This window comes from Rhipicephalus sanguineus, chromosome 3, assembly GCF_013339695.2.
Source record: "Rhipicephalus sanguineus isolate Rsan-2018 chromosome 3, BIME_Rsan_1.4, whole genome shotgun sequence".
Taxonomy (NCBI): Eukaryota; Metazoa; Arthropoda; class Arachnida; order Ixodida; family Ixodidae; genus Rhipicephalus; species Rhipicephalus sanguineus.
The window spans coordinates 104785254-104800008 of NC_051178.1; the positions used below are offsets into that span (position 1 = coordinate 104785254).

General features: G+C 46.9%; 1 protein-coding gene across 1 annotated transcript; it reads left to right on the top strand.

Annotated features, from left to right (window-relative positions):
- The first annotated feature begins 443 nt into the window (after positions 1–443).
- On the top strand, positions 444–12702 carry LOC125757857 (uncharacterized). The gene is given in 3 exon segments (XM_049414077.1): positions 444–760; positions 805–1334; positions 12080–12702. Coding segments are annotated over 3 exon segments (1470 nt in total).
- Positions 12703–14755: the final 2053 nt, after the last annotated feature.

Sequence of the window (14755 nt, forward strand, 5' to 3'; positions counted from 1 at the left end):
GGCTATGGGTGCAAGACAGAGATAACGTAAACACTGTGGAAAGGGCGGCCGAGTTAGCCGAAGATTACGCAATGCGTAGAAAACTGAGCATCGAGGGTGGAGGACCGGACGGGCGAAAGGGATCGCGGAAAGAGTTTTCGTTCAGAAAGGGCTCACAGGCGAAAAAGCTAGACAATCCGAGGGGAGAAACAAGTACGCCAGAGAACAAGGGTGAAAGCGCGAGTGGTGGACATTCCCAAAGAAAAGAGTTCGAGGCTTTCAGACCCATTCGCTGTTATAACTGTCAGAAGACCGGACATATCGCGGCAAACTGCAGAAGTCCTAAGGTGGTTTTTTCCTACGCGGACGAAAGTGACGAGAACATAGAGCTGTTACGCCCGTATCTCCATGACCTGGAGGTTAACGGCAAACCTTGCAAAGTGCTCAGGGACAGCGGCGCCACCATGGACATTGTCCACCCATCGTACATTACTGTAGATGACTTTACGGGAGAAGTGGCGTGGATCAAACAGGTTGTAGAGGAAAACAGCGTCTGCCTTCCTATGGCTAAAGTAACGATCACTGGGCCGTTTGGAGAAATTGTGACTGAGGCAGCGGTCTCGACATCTCTGTCGTTGCAGTACCCGTATATATTTTCAAATCGGTCAGACAGGATACTGCGCGAGCGGGGTCAGAAACTTGGAGAAGGAACTGTTCAAGCGCTGACTCGGTCCAAGGCGCGAGAGCTCGCCTCTGTGGCACCAGAAGAACCAATCGCAGCGTCAACAGAGACGGAGTTAGGTAACCCTACAGGCGCGCAGATAGAGCCAGCTGATAAGCAAATGAGGCTTTATTGACGGAGTTAGATCATGACCTAGAGGGAGAGTCAACTGATCAGCAAAATGAGGCTTTATCAACGGAACTAGATCAGGGAGAACTAGCTGACACTCGCACAAGCAAAATGGGGTCAGTACTGTCGCCGGCCTCGAAAAACTTTGATCGGCTTGTACGAGTAAACAGAGAGTCGCTGGCAGCCCAGCAAGAGAACGATCCTAGCTTAACTAGATTACAGTTTAACGCTAAAGAAGGGATCGCTAGGGGCAACGTGACGTTGCATAAGAAAGGAGGTTTGTTGTATCGGCACTACAGGGATAAAAGAGGCCGGATTCTAGATCAATTGGTCGTTCCTAGAGAATACCGGGAGGATCTTTTGAACCTCTGCCATGGAAACGGGTGGTCCGGCCACCTAGGAATAAAGAAATCCAAAGAGAGATTGCTAATGGAATACTATTGGCCTGGGTGCTTCAAAGATGTGGAGGAATTTGTAAGATCCTGTGACACGTGCCAACGCACGGGTAAGCCTGGGGAAAAGTGGAAAGCTCCGCTAAAATTGGTACCTATAAATCAGAACCATTTCGACGTCTGGTGATAGACATAGTGGGTCCCCTACCAGCAACTAAGTCGGGTTATAGGTATTTGTTCACCATGCTGTGCCCAGCCACGAAGTTTCCAGAGGCAATCCCTCTGAAGGAGCCCACTTCGACAGAAATAGTAGACGCGCTTCTGTCAGTTTTCACACGCGTCGGCTTTCCGGCAGAAATACAGGCTGATCAAGGGTCGGTTTTCACGAGCTCGTTAACTACAACTTTTTTACAGAAGTTTGGGATAAGGTTGATACACAGTTCTGTCTACCATCCTCAATCAAACAGCGTCGAGAGATGGCATTCAGTCTTGAAGCGAGTGTTGCGCGCTCTTTGTTATGAGCATAAGGAAGACTGGGAAAGCTGTCTTCCAGCTACTTTGTTCGCTTTGCGTACGGTCCCACATGAGGCCACGGGGTTCTCACCGGCAGAGTTAGTGTATGGCAGAACGCTGCGTTCCCCACTTAGAATGTTGAGAGAAATGTGGGAAGAAAGAGGGGATAGTCAAACAGTGGTAGAATACGTGCTAAATCTGCTAGAACGACTAAGTACGACACAAGGGCTTGTCGAAAAGAACATGGACAAGGCTCAAAGGAATGCCAAGCTTTATTACGACAGGAATGCCAGACTTCGAACATTTAGCATTGGGGATCAAGTAATGATTCTCAGACCATCGCGAAAGAACAAACTAGAAGTACATTGGGACGGGCCAGTCGAAGTGTTGCATAGGCTTTCTGACACTAACTACGCGTTGAAAGTGCCAGGTCGAAGGAAGGAAGTTAGAATCTACCACTGTAACCTGATGAAGCCTTACGTAGAACGACATGGGGTTGTGAATCTCGCCCTAAAGGAGCCCGAAGAAATTCAATCCGAGTTCGACGGATTCACCAAAACTTCCGACTCAGAAATTAGCCTTGAAGAGGTTGTAGCTTTCTCGGTAGGCGCGGAAGCGCTTAAGCCTGAACAGGTACAGGAACTAAAGGAGCTACTGAGGCAGTATCTCGATAGGTTCAGTCATCGGCCGGGTAGAACCGAACTGATAACCCACGAAATAGAACTCACATCAGCCGAACCGGTAAGATCCAAACCTTACCGCGTGTCCCCACGACAGAAGGAGATTATGGAGGCCGAGGATACGGCGCATGCTGGAGCTGGGGGTGATCGAGCCTGCTGAGAGTGACTACACATCACCACTAATACTTGTGGAGGCCCCAAACAAGGACCCTCGTCCATGTGTAGACTACAGGAGGTTGAATGCCATCACTAGGGATCAGTTGTACCCGATCCCAAATATTGAGGAGCGAATCGAAAGGGTCAGCGCTGCTAAATACATTTCAACGCTAGATCTCGTGAGAGGATACTGGCAGGTTCCTCTTTCAGAAAGTGCCAGCCGCTATGCCGCATTCATTTCACCTGTAGGCACTTTTAGACCTTTGGTTCTAAGCTTCGGGCTAAAGAATGCGCCTTTCAGTTTCTCCAAGTTGATGGACATCGTACTGAAAGACCTACAGGAGTTCGCACTCCCGTACCTTGACGATGTCGCGATATTTTCAGACAGCTGGGAAGATCACCTAAAGCATCTGAGGGAAGTATTTTCGAGGTTGAGAGGGGCGGGTTTGACAATGAAAGCGGAAAAATGTAGTTTTGGCTGCTCTCAAGTGACCTACCTAGGCCATGTTGTTGGGCAGGGAACGAGACAGCCGGCCGAACTGAAAACAGCTGCGATTGCCGGTTTTTCACAGCCACGCACAAAGACCGACATTCGGTCCTTCTTGGGACTTGTCGGCTACTACCAGCGTTACATTCCCAATTTTTCGCAACTGGCAAGTCCGCTTACAGACGCACTGAGAAAAGGGGAGCCCACTAACTTGCATTGGGATGGGGGTAAAGAAGCCGCCTTTCAGGGTTTAAAAGCATTGTTAGTTTCACGACCTGTGCTACGCGCACCGGACTATAGTAAAGAGTTTATAGTTCAATGCGACGCAAGCGACAGAGGCATGGGCGTTGTGCTTACCCAAGTTGGTGATGATCATGAGGAACATCCCATTCTCTATGCCAGCCGCAAACTAACGGTCCGGGAGGAAGCCTATAGTGCTTCCGAAAAGGAATGTGCCTGTTTGGTTTGGGCAGCCCAGAAGTTGTCATGTTATTTGTACGGAGCGAGGTTCATCTTTGAGACAGATCACTGTCCTCTGACATGGCTCAATCAAATGTCACACAAAAATGGTCGCTTACTCCGATGGAGCCTCACCCTCCAGCAGTACAACTTCGAGGTTCGTTATAAAAAAGGGAAATTGCACGGCAATGCGGATGGTCTGAGCAGACTAATCTGAAAAGTGTTGTTGATGAATCAAGGGCCACGTTATATTGTATCTTTTGTTGTTATCTTATGGGACCAAAACTGTTCTTTCTTTTTTTTTATTTCTCTTTGGCATGCCTTCTTCCATGAATGCTGTAGCTTTGGCGGCACGAAATTCCGTCAATATTTTAGAGTAGCGGGTTTTTCATTTATTTATGTCTTGAGAAGCCTGGAGAGTTTTTTAGCGAGTCCAAGGCGCTTGATCACGGCATGGCATTGTGTTGTATAGTTCACTTTGCTGCTGTCGATCATTGTGAGGTGGTTTGGGAGTTTGTTGCGAGTTCGCAGTTGCGGTTCCAAGACAGGACGTCGGCCTCGTCACCAACCATTCTCTTCGTGCCCAGCGGTTGTGAGCGCTGGCCAGCCGAGATTTTCCGGGCGGCGGAGGAGCTGTTACGTTTGGCCTAAAAATTCATCGAGGCCGACGCCATTGAGCGTACAGCTGTCTACCGGAATGCTGTCTTCTCCCCCCGTATCGGCGCTTAGACGGAGGCAGGAATGCCGATTCTTCCTGTAGGAGCTTTTGCCGGGCGGGCGGACATGTCGCTGTCGACGGATTTCCCAGAAAAGGGACGTCGGAATTCGGAGACCCCCTTTTTGGCTTGTTGTTCTCTGCGTGAGAAAGCACCGCGGGAGAGTTTCTCACCCAGCCACACCTGCCTTCTACCCTACCGCAGCAGGGAAAATTAACCTGCGCCAGAGGGAGCGGTCTGCGTGTTTTCCGGAATTCGACACACCCGCTTTGTCGTGCGTTTTGGTCAGCGTGGGACTGCGCCGTTGAAGACGCTCCCATCAACCCAGGTGGGGCCTTCACCCCAGGCAGCCATCATTCAACACTTCTTCCAAGTATTACTGGCAGTGGAAACGGAGGTCATCGGCCCTTTCCCCTTTGGACTGAAACTCCTCGCCGACCTTCTCACCTACGAGTCTTCGGGGCGTGGCGAGTGTATTGTGTGACTCTTTGCCTCCTTTCGGGAGGCCGGACGCCAGGACGACAGGTCACCGGATTGGCGGGAGACGTTGACACCGGTTTGCCAGTGCTTATGCAGTGACAGTCTCGGGGCTATAAAAGCCGAAGACTTTTGCTGTTATTTCTCTTCTTTTCACCTCCTGACTTCATCATGTAAATAAACACGTTCCTTCTTGAAAGAACGCGTCTCTTCCCTGAGAGCCAGCTACCGTAACGAGACCCGCCGAACCCCACTCCTTACAACCTGTAGATGACCTTCTGCACATTGAGTCGCTTGAAAAGTGCAATGAAAAGCAAGAAAAAAAAGAAAAGAAAATCGGCATGTCAAGATTGCGAAATGCCCGCCAGCGCACCATGAGCGTGGCATGTAACCCATGCTGTACATTACACGCATGTCATTCATTGTTTCCATGTTACCAGCTGTCATTTATGTACGTCATACAGTCACGTCACGCTATACCAACCTTGGTATGATATCAAGTTAGAGAACCGGACGCGAGAGCACCAGGCTCCATGCCGTAAATGACATACATGTCGTTACTTTCATGTTACTATATGTCGTTTATGTTCGACGCACAATCACGTTAGGTGTATGTCAAGCTAGCGAACCGGCCGCGAGCGCACCATGAGCGTGGAGTGTGTACATGACATGCATGTCATTATTTTCATGTTGCCAGCTGTCATTTTGTTGGACGTACAGTCACACTGCACAATACCAATTTTGGTGTATATGAAGCAGGCGAAACAGTCACTAGCGCCCCCGAGACCATGTCAAAATAACGCCATACATGACAAGCGTGTCATGATTTGCACGTTAGAAACTGTCGTTTATGTGCGTCATACACTCTTGTGACGCCATACCTATTTTGGTAAATATCAAGTTAACGAAACAGTCGCAAGAGAACCAAGAGAGTGACGTGTAAATCATGTCGTTAATGAAATGCATATCATGATTTTCAAGTTAAGACCCATCATTCATGTTCTTCATGCAGTCGTGTCTTGCCACACGAATTTTGGCATACATCCCATTAACGAAACATTCACACGAGCTATGAGTCGTAGGCGGCTAGATAGATAGGTAGATAGATCCGTTCAAAGTCGTAGAAGTGTTTAACAAATGCTTCGCATTTAAGTCGTTAATCTCAGATAGCAATGATGTGTGATGCATGTTTTGGAACTTCTGTGAATATCACTCATGCTTCATACGACCAGTCAATCGACCCAGGAGTGCGCCCTGATAAAGTTGTTTGCACGATATAATTTTCTTGCCTGCGATAAAGCGTGAATGAGGCATGATGCTTTCAGGGAATATACATTAGAGCAAAAGGCCACGGTTATCACATTGTCACATGATGGAATGTGCATAAAGGACAACTTTGTTTTCGATTTATTCTTTTCTCCAACTTCATTTGTTTGTTTTAATCCTTCGTCATCGTGTCAATTTGTGCACATTGACATGTGACAAGACCGTGCGCTCTCATTTTGCAGCACCTACCTTGGATGCAGCCAACTACCCTGGACATCTTTCTCCCGCCATGCAACTGTGAGAACCCACCGAAGCACAGATTGTCAGGAAGTGAAAAGACTTTTCGGCAACAATTTTGCATTGCGCACTCTGCCCGTCTCCTGAAATAGCATATTAAGGTACATAAGCACTGTACCTTCATACATATGCATCAAGGAACAGTGAAATAGCATATCAAGGTACATTAACATTAGCTTGGATTCATTTAGCTAGAACGAATAAATCATGTTAAAGCTATACAATGACGGCCATATCATGTGACAGACATCTGCTAAGTGCAGTGTGTATTGTGAAGCACATTCGTTTTATGGTATTGAATGAATGGATAAATGTTTATTCCAGCAAAATACAGGAAATGGGCCTCAAGTGAAAAGCAACAATGGTCGCTTGAGAAGTGCACAAGGCCCAGTCGAGCAAAAATAGAGACAGAGCAGCAGAAACGTGTGCACGTTCAAAGGCAAAACATATACGCATACAAAAAGAAACAGGAAAGACAAAGCAGAAGAAACGTGCACATTCAAAGGCAAAACACCTATGCCATCTTCAAAGTGACAAAATCAAAAAGGGTGAACATTTACGCTAGTGAAAACAATGAAAATCAGAAAACAGTGAAAACAGAAAAGAAGGAACGGCCATTCAACGGCACGGAAGGAATGCAACTTCATTGGTCACGTATCAACAGTGGAATTTGCCAAGGTTACATGTGCATATTCTTAGCCATTAGGAGATGTGCAAGGCTAGTTTAATCGCATTGATATAAGTCAGCTGTTGAGTCTGTTGAACCAGATTGTCGAATCATCTTGTTTATTCCCTCTCATTAATTTGCTGTTTTGCTTTATGTTGCCATAGTTTTCAAGGTCAATACATAGTATCATGACTGTTGACACAATTTGACAAGGTGAAAGCGCCGTTATTGTGCCCAGGCCTTAGTTTATCCTCACTAGAAGTGCGCTGTTTATTTTTGCCATGGTTCAGTGCCAAGTTGCCCAATCTTCACTCCTAAACAGTATTGCATCCCGGTGCTGAGGTGCGGGAGTTGGCCTTGATTGACGCGGAAGTGCGATGAAGAACTTAGATTTATTTACAATAGGAACATTAATAAAATAGGGTGACTAGATTGCAGATAAACATAGTTTCGGCCGGCAGCATATCGTACGCTGCGGACCACGGCCAGGAGAACACGACCCGGCTTTCGATGGTTGTGCTTCTTATAAAGCTTTCTCATACGTCACTTCCAGCCAATCAAGAACAGGGGCGAGATGATGTCAAGTCCGTCCAATCAGCATTCCCAAACAGGTGGCGTCACTTTCTGCCAATGGGGGACCCAGAGCCGTGTTGCCGGGGGACTGCACTCCTTGCGGGTAAGAGCGCGCGTCTAGAGATGCAATGCATCCGTGCATCATGTTGCATCACGGCGAGGCCATCGTCCCAGGGTCGATGTACGTGGAACACGAACCACTTCGGCTCTGACGGCAAGGCGTCGCTCTGGGGATGACTCACACTCCCATGCCTCCGTGGGAATGCCGCACATATCCGCCGAAAAGCTGAATGCTGCAATGGTGCGCAGTTCGTATCTAACAACAGAGTAGGTGCGGTTAATCAAGACCTTGCTAACATTCACAACCCTTTTGAAGTGTGCTTATAATGATAACTTTACTGACATCAAAAACTACCCACATAATGGTAAACATGGCAAGAGTACACTTCTGGTGGTGTTTTGCATTTTTTTTACATCCGTTTGTTTCTCGCCCTGTGCACACGAAGTGAAACGCTCACAAGGAAATACTTAGCAGCATCTCAATTTTGTATTTATTTCGTGTTTTGACTAAATGTCTGCAATAAGGATAGTCAAGTGCGAATCTTCGGTAAGACATTCATTTTTATGTATACAGAAATCTTAGTGGACATCTTTTTTGTGTAATTTTCAGGAATACACTTCTGGCAAAGCAGCAAGTGTTGCTTGCCTACCAGTCTGTGTTCAAGTGTATTGTGGGCATGAGTGTCGGCAGGATTTTGTCTTGGGGGTGCAAGGCGGTGTAACGTGTCGGCCTGGTGAGCAGGAGAGCATTGGTGTAGCTTGGGTGGGGTCAAGTGCTGGTGTGTCTTGATGGCGGCAGGTACCCTTTGTGCAAACCCCTGCCGACACCCATGATTGTGGGAACACCCTGATGTGCCTCACTTTACACTATGTCGAACAGCTCGTACATCTTACCACATTTAGGCCAACACTGGTATTGATGCAGAGTGTTATGCGCAATACTGCGTGCAACCTTTCTGATATCGTGTGCATTTGAAAATTTCGCATTGTTTAAGAAGACGCTGAGTGGGCCCAGTGTTATTCAGCAAACATAAGTCTTAACAGGGGCAGTTGGGCGAGTTGGTGTATATTCATAGTTAAAGAGGGTGCAAAAAAATCACAGCACAGAGAAATGAAGGGGACAGGATGACGCGCTACTAGCAACTGAAGTTTAATCGAAACCACAGAAAGATGTAAACACACAGTACGAAAAAATTACAAGACTAAACAATCACACATCCACGGAGGAATGAAGGGGGCAGACAGGACAGTGCGCTACTAGTAACTGAAGTGTAATCAAAACCACAGAAAGATATAAACACACATGACTAAAAAAGCCGCACATGTTCAACTTCAGTTGTTAGTAGTGTGTCGTTCCGTCCCCTTTGTTGCTATGTGTTCTGATTTCGTTTTCACGTTTTCCTTACCTATGAAATGAACTCCTGACTGTTTCACAGTCTCTATATATGTGTGGTCAATTTTTATTCATCCTCATGGCATATCAAGTCCTAGGATCTAATGTGCAAAGCGACCAGTCACTATTTACAGGAATTTTTTTATTTAGTGCCTGTGATTGCCTAATTGCAAGTTGACGTTGCAGCCATGGTGCTTGAATTATTTTCAATGTGGTAATTATGCGTAAGCCATCAAGTGAGGAATTAAGGATGAACTTTTGAGTTACAGATGGCACTAGCTGGCTTAAAAACATTGAAGCATGGCTGTACTTGTTATGCATATTAGAAGTATTGGTACATTGCAGTCATGTGATTATGCCGACAAGTTCCCAAGCACACTTCCAGAAATTTACGATGGCTTCCAGGTATCTGTGAGTAAATATGTACAGCAACATATGAAGGCAACCTTGTAATTTTGTGGGCATTGCTGAATGCTTTTATGCACCTTGGTAAGTGGGCCTACAGTCAACACCACAGGTCTATTTTGGGCTTTTTTTGTAGGAAACTGAACTCCAAAATCATGTGCGACATGTTTTGATGCCATAGGGCAAACTAATGCAATAAAAAACTGTACAACTGCCTGTCTACACGGTTTCATATTTCCCAAAAGTGATGCTAGCCTTATTGTACTAATTAGTTGCCTTCGTGTGTAGGCTGACACCAAGTTCCTTGGGTAGCTTATTTTTTTGGATTATACTTACATACTGGCACGGTGAAGTGCACACGTTAGTGCGCATCATGATGAGATTTTACACCCTACTTTCGTATTGCTTTACTGCTGTGAATTATGTATAGTGCTTAGGCTGTACTGTATATGTTGTTCCACGTGTTCAGTTTTGGGAGTAGGTTCTGTGCACGACGATGGAAATATATACCTATATCCTTACATTGACACGAGAACTGCTGCTGTTTTGATTCCAATAAAATGTTGCAACCACTGGTTCTTGTATCAATTGAAGTATGACTACTTGTCGTGCATTCAAATTGAAGAAATGAATTTGTGCTTGCAAAACAAATTGCTGAAACACTGCCTGCTCAATGTAACTGCTTGTGTTTTATTACCAAACACATTGAACAGATGATTCACAGATTATGACACATTGTAGAAGATAGGCAACAGAAAGACAGAAAGTCATCACTGTGTTCTAACGTAGATTGGGTGATCTTTTATCAATACTAGCATAATTGAAGGTTGCTGTTGTATAAATAAAGTTTAACGTAGTGTGCAGGTGGACGAGGGAGTGCACATATGATAGTTTTTCCAGTTTTCTGCATATTTGCTACAGTCCTCGTGTTTCTGTGTTACAATTGTGAAATTCTGAATTGTAAACAAGCCAACCTCTCTGCTGCTGTGGTGAAGTAATTCAACAGAACCATATTTTTTCAAGAACAGCTGGTCCATTGAGGAAGAGGGTAATGCTTTTTTTTAATGGGTACTGCATCATCTGTCTGAGGGGAGGGCCAAGTACACATGGACGTTCACAAGAGAGAAGTGCAAGTACATTAACTTTTTTGTTTTGTGGAAGATCTGTCACTGGTAAACTGGGGAGGTTGTCCTTGACCTTGGGGCACGCGTTAGGCATTCGCTTTAACGCGGTGGCGTGATGCTTACCAATAAAACCTAATTAGTAAGAAATGTAGGTAGTATCCCAGTATGAAAGCAAATAAATACTGAATATGCGTTATAGAGAATCATTGAATGCCGTGCTAAAGCGTGCATTGCGAATAAGCGCTAAATGCGGAAATAGATAAGCGTTCCGCTGCTCAGAAGGCGCTGCTCGCGGCTGTACGCGCGCATTCAACGCACTTAATGTAGGCGCGTTACAATGTCCTTGTAACTCTGGAATTTTCTGCGTGTGTAATTTTCATATGCGAACGCAGGCGGTCCGCGCTAAAGGGTGCATTGCGAATAAGCGCTAATTGCGGAAACAGATTTTTGTTCAGCTGCTCAGAGCTCGCTGCTGCCCCTGCGTGCAGCTCGCTGCAGTACGCGCGCATTTAATGCACTTAATGTAGGCGCGTTACAATGTTCTTCTAAGTCGGGCCTCTGCGCGTGTAACTTTCATATGATAACGCAGGCGGTCTTCGAACCGTTCATAACACGCTGCCGCATCTGGACGCGCGCAGTTCGCGGCTGCAGAAATAACGAAAATTGCTCCACAGCATACGCTCATGGAATGCACATACGTTCGCTCATCTGAAGATACCTTTGTCACGCTGGTATTCACTAATTTAGCGCGAGCGAAGAGGGCGCACGTTTATAATTTTTCTAGCGGCACGACACGGTGAACCGGAGAATTCGGAGCCGAGGGTGTTTACGTCGATCGGCTCGGCCTGCATGACGCCCCACAAATTATGTATTGACCTTCCGCAAGAGCAAACACACGCCGATGGTACAAGAACAAAAGTTCGAAGTTGTGCCGACGGGTTACCAGCCGCTTTGTACATACATTGGTACATATATAAGCCCACGAAAAAAAGCAAGCTTGCAAGTGGTAGCGCTGTGGTGTAACGGTTGTAGTGCTTGCTTTGAGTGCGTGTGGTCGCGAGTTCGATTCCTGTGTTGTGCGTACTTGTATGCAAATGTCATGACTGTGCATAAATACTTTGATGTCCATTTTCTATTATGTCCTAGTGATGAATAGTAGCGGAAGTTGGCCGGTGAACGTAATATACTGCCTATATTTTTTTTCATTTCGCGACCGCTCTAGGGCCTCGTATAAAAGGAGGCTTTATAACAGCTCTCAAAAGAAGCAGAAAAACTCTCAATGCGCTCTGTTCAAGCCCCCAAAATGGCTTACATAAAAACAACAACTTTACCTCCAAAAGGAGGCTTTAAAAGCTCTCAAAAGAACCAGAAAAACTTCCAATGCGCTCCGTTCAAGCCCTCAAAATGAGTTCAATAAAAACACAAATTTACCTCCTTAGTTCAGTCTAATCACTCCCTTAAAGGATGTAAATAAAACCTCCTTTTGAACCTCGTTTTGAAGGGGGTTTTGCGTAGTACCTTTTGGATGCACGTTATGCGTCGAGCCCGAAACTCCCTAAAAGGCTCAAACCCGTTTGCAGTGCAGGCGCTACCGCTGCGGACAATGCTAAGAGATGGTCTGCAGACAGCCAGTACTACACGGCCTTGGACTACACTCCACCCCAGAGACCGTTGAATGGACAACCGACGAGGTACTGTCGCAGCGATACTTTGGCAAACGTGGAGCGTGCGCTACCTCCCGTGCGCAAGCAATCGGAGCCTGCATACCCGCGAGGACGAGGTCCCTGGGACGTCCTGGACGCGAGGAGGCGCGAAGTGCAACCGCACGCCGTGATTACACCACCGGCTACACCTTCCATGACGACGACGACGACGGCAGCGGACTGGAATCCTAGCTGTCCGAGTAATCTCGGCGTGGTCGTGCTGCTCGTCGCCGCGTTCACGTTCACTCTGGTGTTGGCCGCTTTCGTAGTCGGCGCCCTGCGGCAGCAGCAGTATCTTCGGCTACAGCAGCAGCAGACCATGGTGCAGACTACGGCGTGGACGTCATATGCGAGGGTGTTCCGATACGACGACTCTTCGGATGCGACGATGCGCTCGAGCAATGTCACTAGCGACGACGCGCGTGACACTGGGGCGACCACTGTGATAATTACGCTGAAGGATGAGGAGGTTGAAGATGGAGAAGACGCGCAAGTGGAGGAGTAAATAGTAGAGGAAGTGTGGCTTTATTTATCAAATTTAATTCTATTAGCGTATATATGTGAAAAGCATTGTGATAACTAAGAAGAAATAAATCGCTTTGTTAACTGTCCGACCTACTTTAAATTCAATTAGCCGATATAAAAACGACGTTACCGAGATGGCACTATCAACATTATCTTAGGCACCTTTCGTGGCAGAAAAGAAAGACGGAGTAACAGGTTTTATTGATACCGATAAATTTATAATGCCGCTCTAAGTTCGGCTGCGATGAGTACAGATTAAAAAAAAAACCTGCCGTTTCGAAGATATCGATTGCTTATTCCGACTATGCCTTTTGTTCCGTAACGGGGGGAAAAGAACTCTAAGCCGTTTTAGGCGGACTGGGCTATTGCCTTTTGTGAGAAGTAATTCCGCTCTCAGTGGCATGAAAAAAAAACCCAGGCCTGCGCGCAAAGCGCAGCACAGTCACAGCGAAAGCTGGAAGAGCGGCATTTCTAGAGCCCGTTATAAACTCTCTTGGGGCAAGTACACTAGCAGCAAAGTACCCACTACGCCACAAATAATAATTTTTGTGAAGTTGGGAAGCACCCACTACGCCATTATTCGTCATTCTGCGCAGAAGCGAGGTACCATTTGTAAGGCATTATCTGCACTTTGCTGATGACGATGAATAATTATGGCTGAGTCCTTTGTAATGGGTTGGAAGCGTTAAACGACCCACTAGTTACGTAATTCACATTGTGTGACGCCCGGTCGTTATTTCACTCTCCCACCACGCTATATAACATAAGTTAACGTGAGAAAGAGAGAGAGAGAGGGAAAGAGCTTTATTGAGACCCTGAGGAAATGGATCATCGGGCCCTTATGGGCTCCCTTGGCAACAAATACAAGTGCACTTGCGAAGAACCTACTAGGCTATAAATCATAATTTTTGTGAAGTAGGGAAGCAGCCACTATGCAATTTGCGCTCGCATCGGCGTTTCGTTTGCGCCCAAAAATGATGCAACGGCGCCTTTCGATGACGTCGCAACCAGGGATCTTGTACTTTGGTTTTTACCGACGTCGGTAGGCCCACGGTAGGACATCAACCAACGGTCTTCTACCAGTAACCGCACCGGCTTGGTCCAGTTGTCCGACACATGTTCGTCGACCCATTCGTGCGTCCGAAGCTGATTTGCCGCAGTTAGAAGGACGGCGACGAAGCAGGTGAGAACAGCCAGCCCGCAAACGGTCACAGTCGACCTACGGAGGAACTGCAGGTCGGTGACGACGCGCAGCCATTGAGGTGTCCCGGCCTCGTCGGCGAGGTCGGCGTGTATGTCCACCATAGCTCGGCACACTCACTCATGAGTGCACTCACTCACACTCACTCACACTCATTTGAATGTTGTGAGTGTGAACGTGAGTGAGCACTCATGAGTGTGAGTGGACGTGAGTGTGAACGTGAGTGAGCGCTCATGAGTGTGAGTGGACGTGAGTGTGAACGTGAGTGAGCATTCATGAGTGCGAGTAGTCGTGAGTGTGAACGTGAGTGAGCGCTCATGAGTGTGAGGAGTCGTGAGTATGAACGTGAGTGCTCATGAGTGTGAATGGACGTGAGTGTGAACGTGAGTGAGCACTCATGAGGGTGAGTAGGCGTGAGTGTGAACGTGAGTGAGTACTCATGAGTGCGAGCAGATGTGAGTATGAACGTGAGTGAGGGCTCATGAGCGTGAGTGGACGTGAGTGTGAACGTGAGTGAGCACTCATGAGGGCGAGTAAGCGTGAGTGTGAACGTGAATGAGTACTCATGAGTGTGAGTAGATGTGAGTATGAACGTGAGTGAGTGCTCATGAGTGTGAGTGGACGTGAGTGTGAACGTGAGTGAGCACTCAGGAGGGTGAGTAGGCGTGAGTGTGAACGTGAGTGAGTACTCATGAGTGTGAGTAGATGTGAGTATGAACGTGAGTGAGTGCTCATGAGTGTGAGTGGACGTGAGTGAGTACTCATGAGTGTGAGTAGATGTGATATGAACGTGAGTGAGTGCTCATGAGTGTGAGTGGACGTGAATGAATGA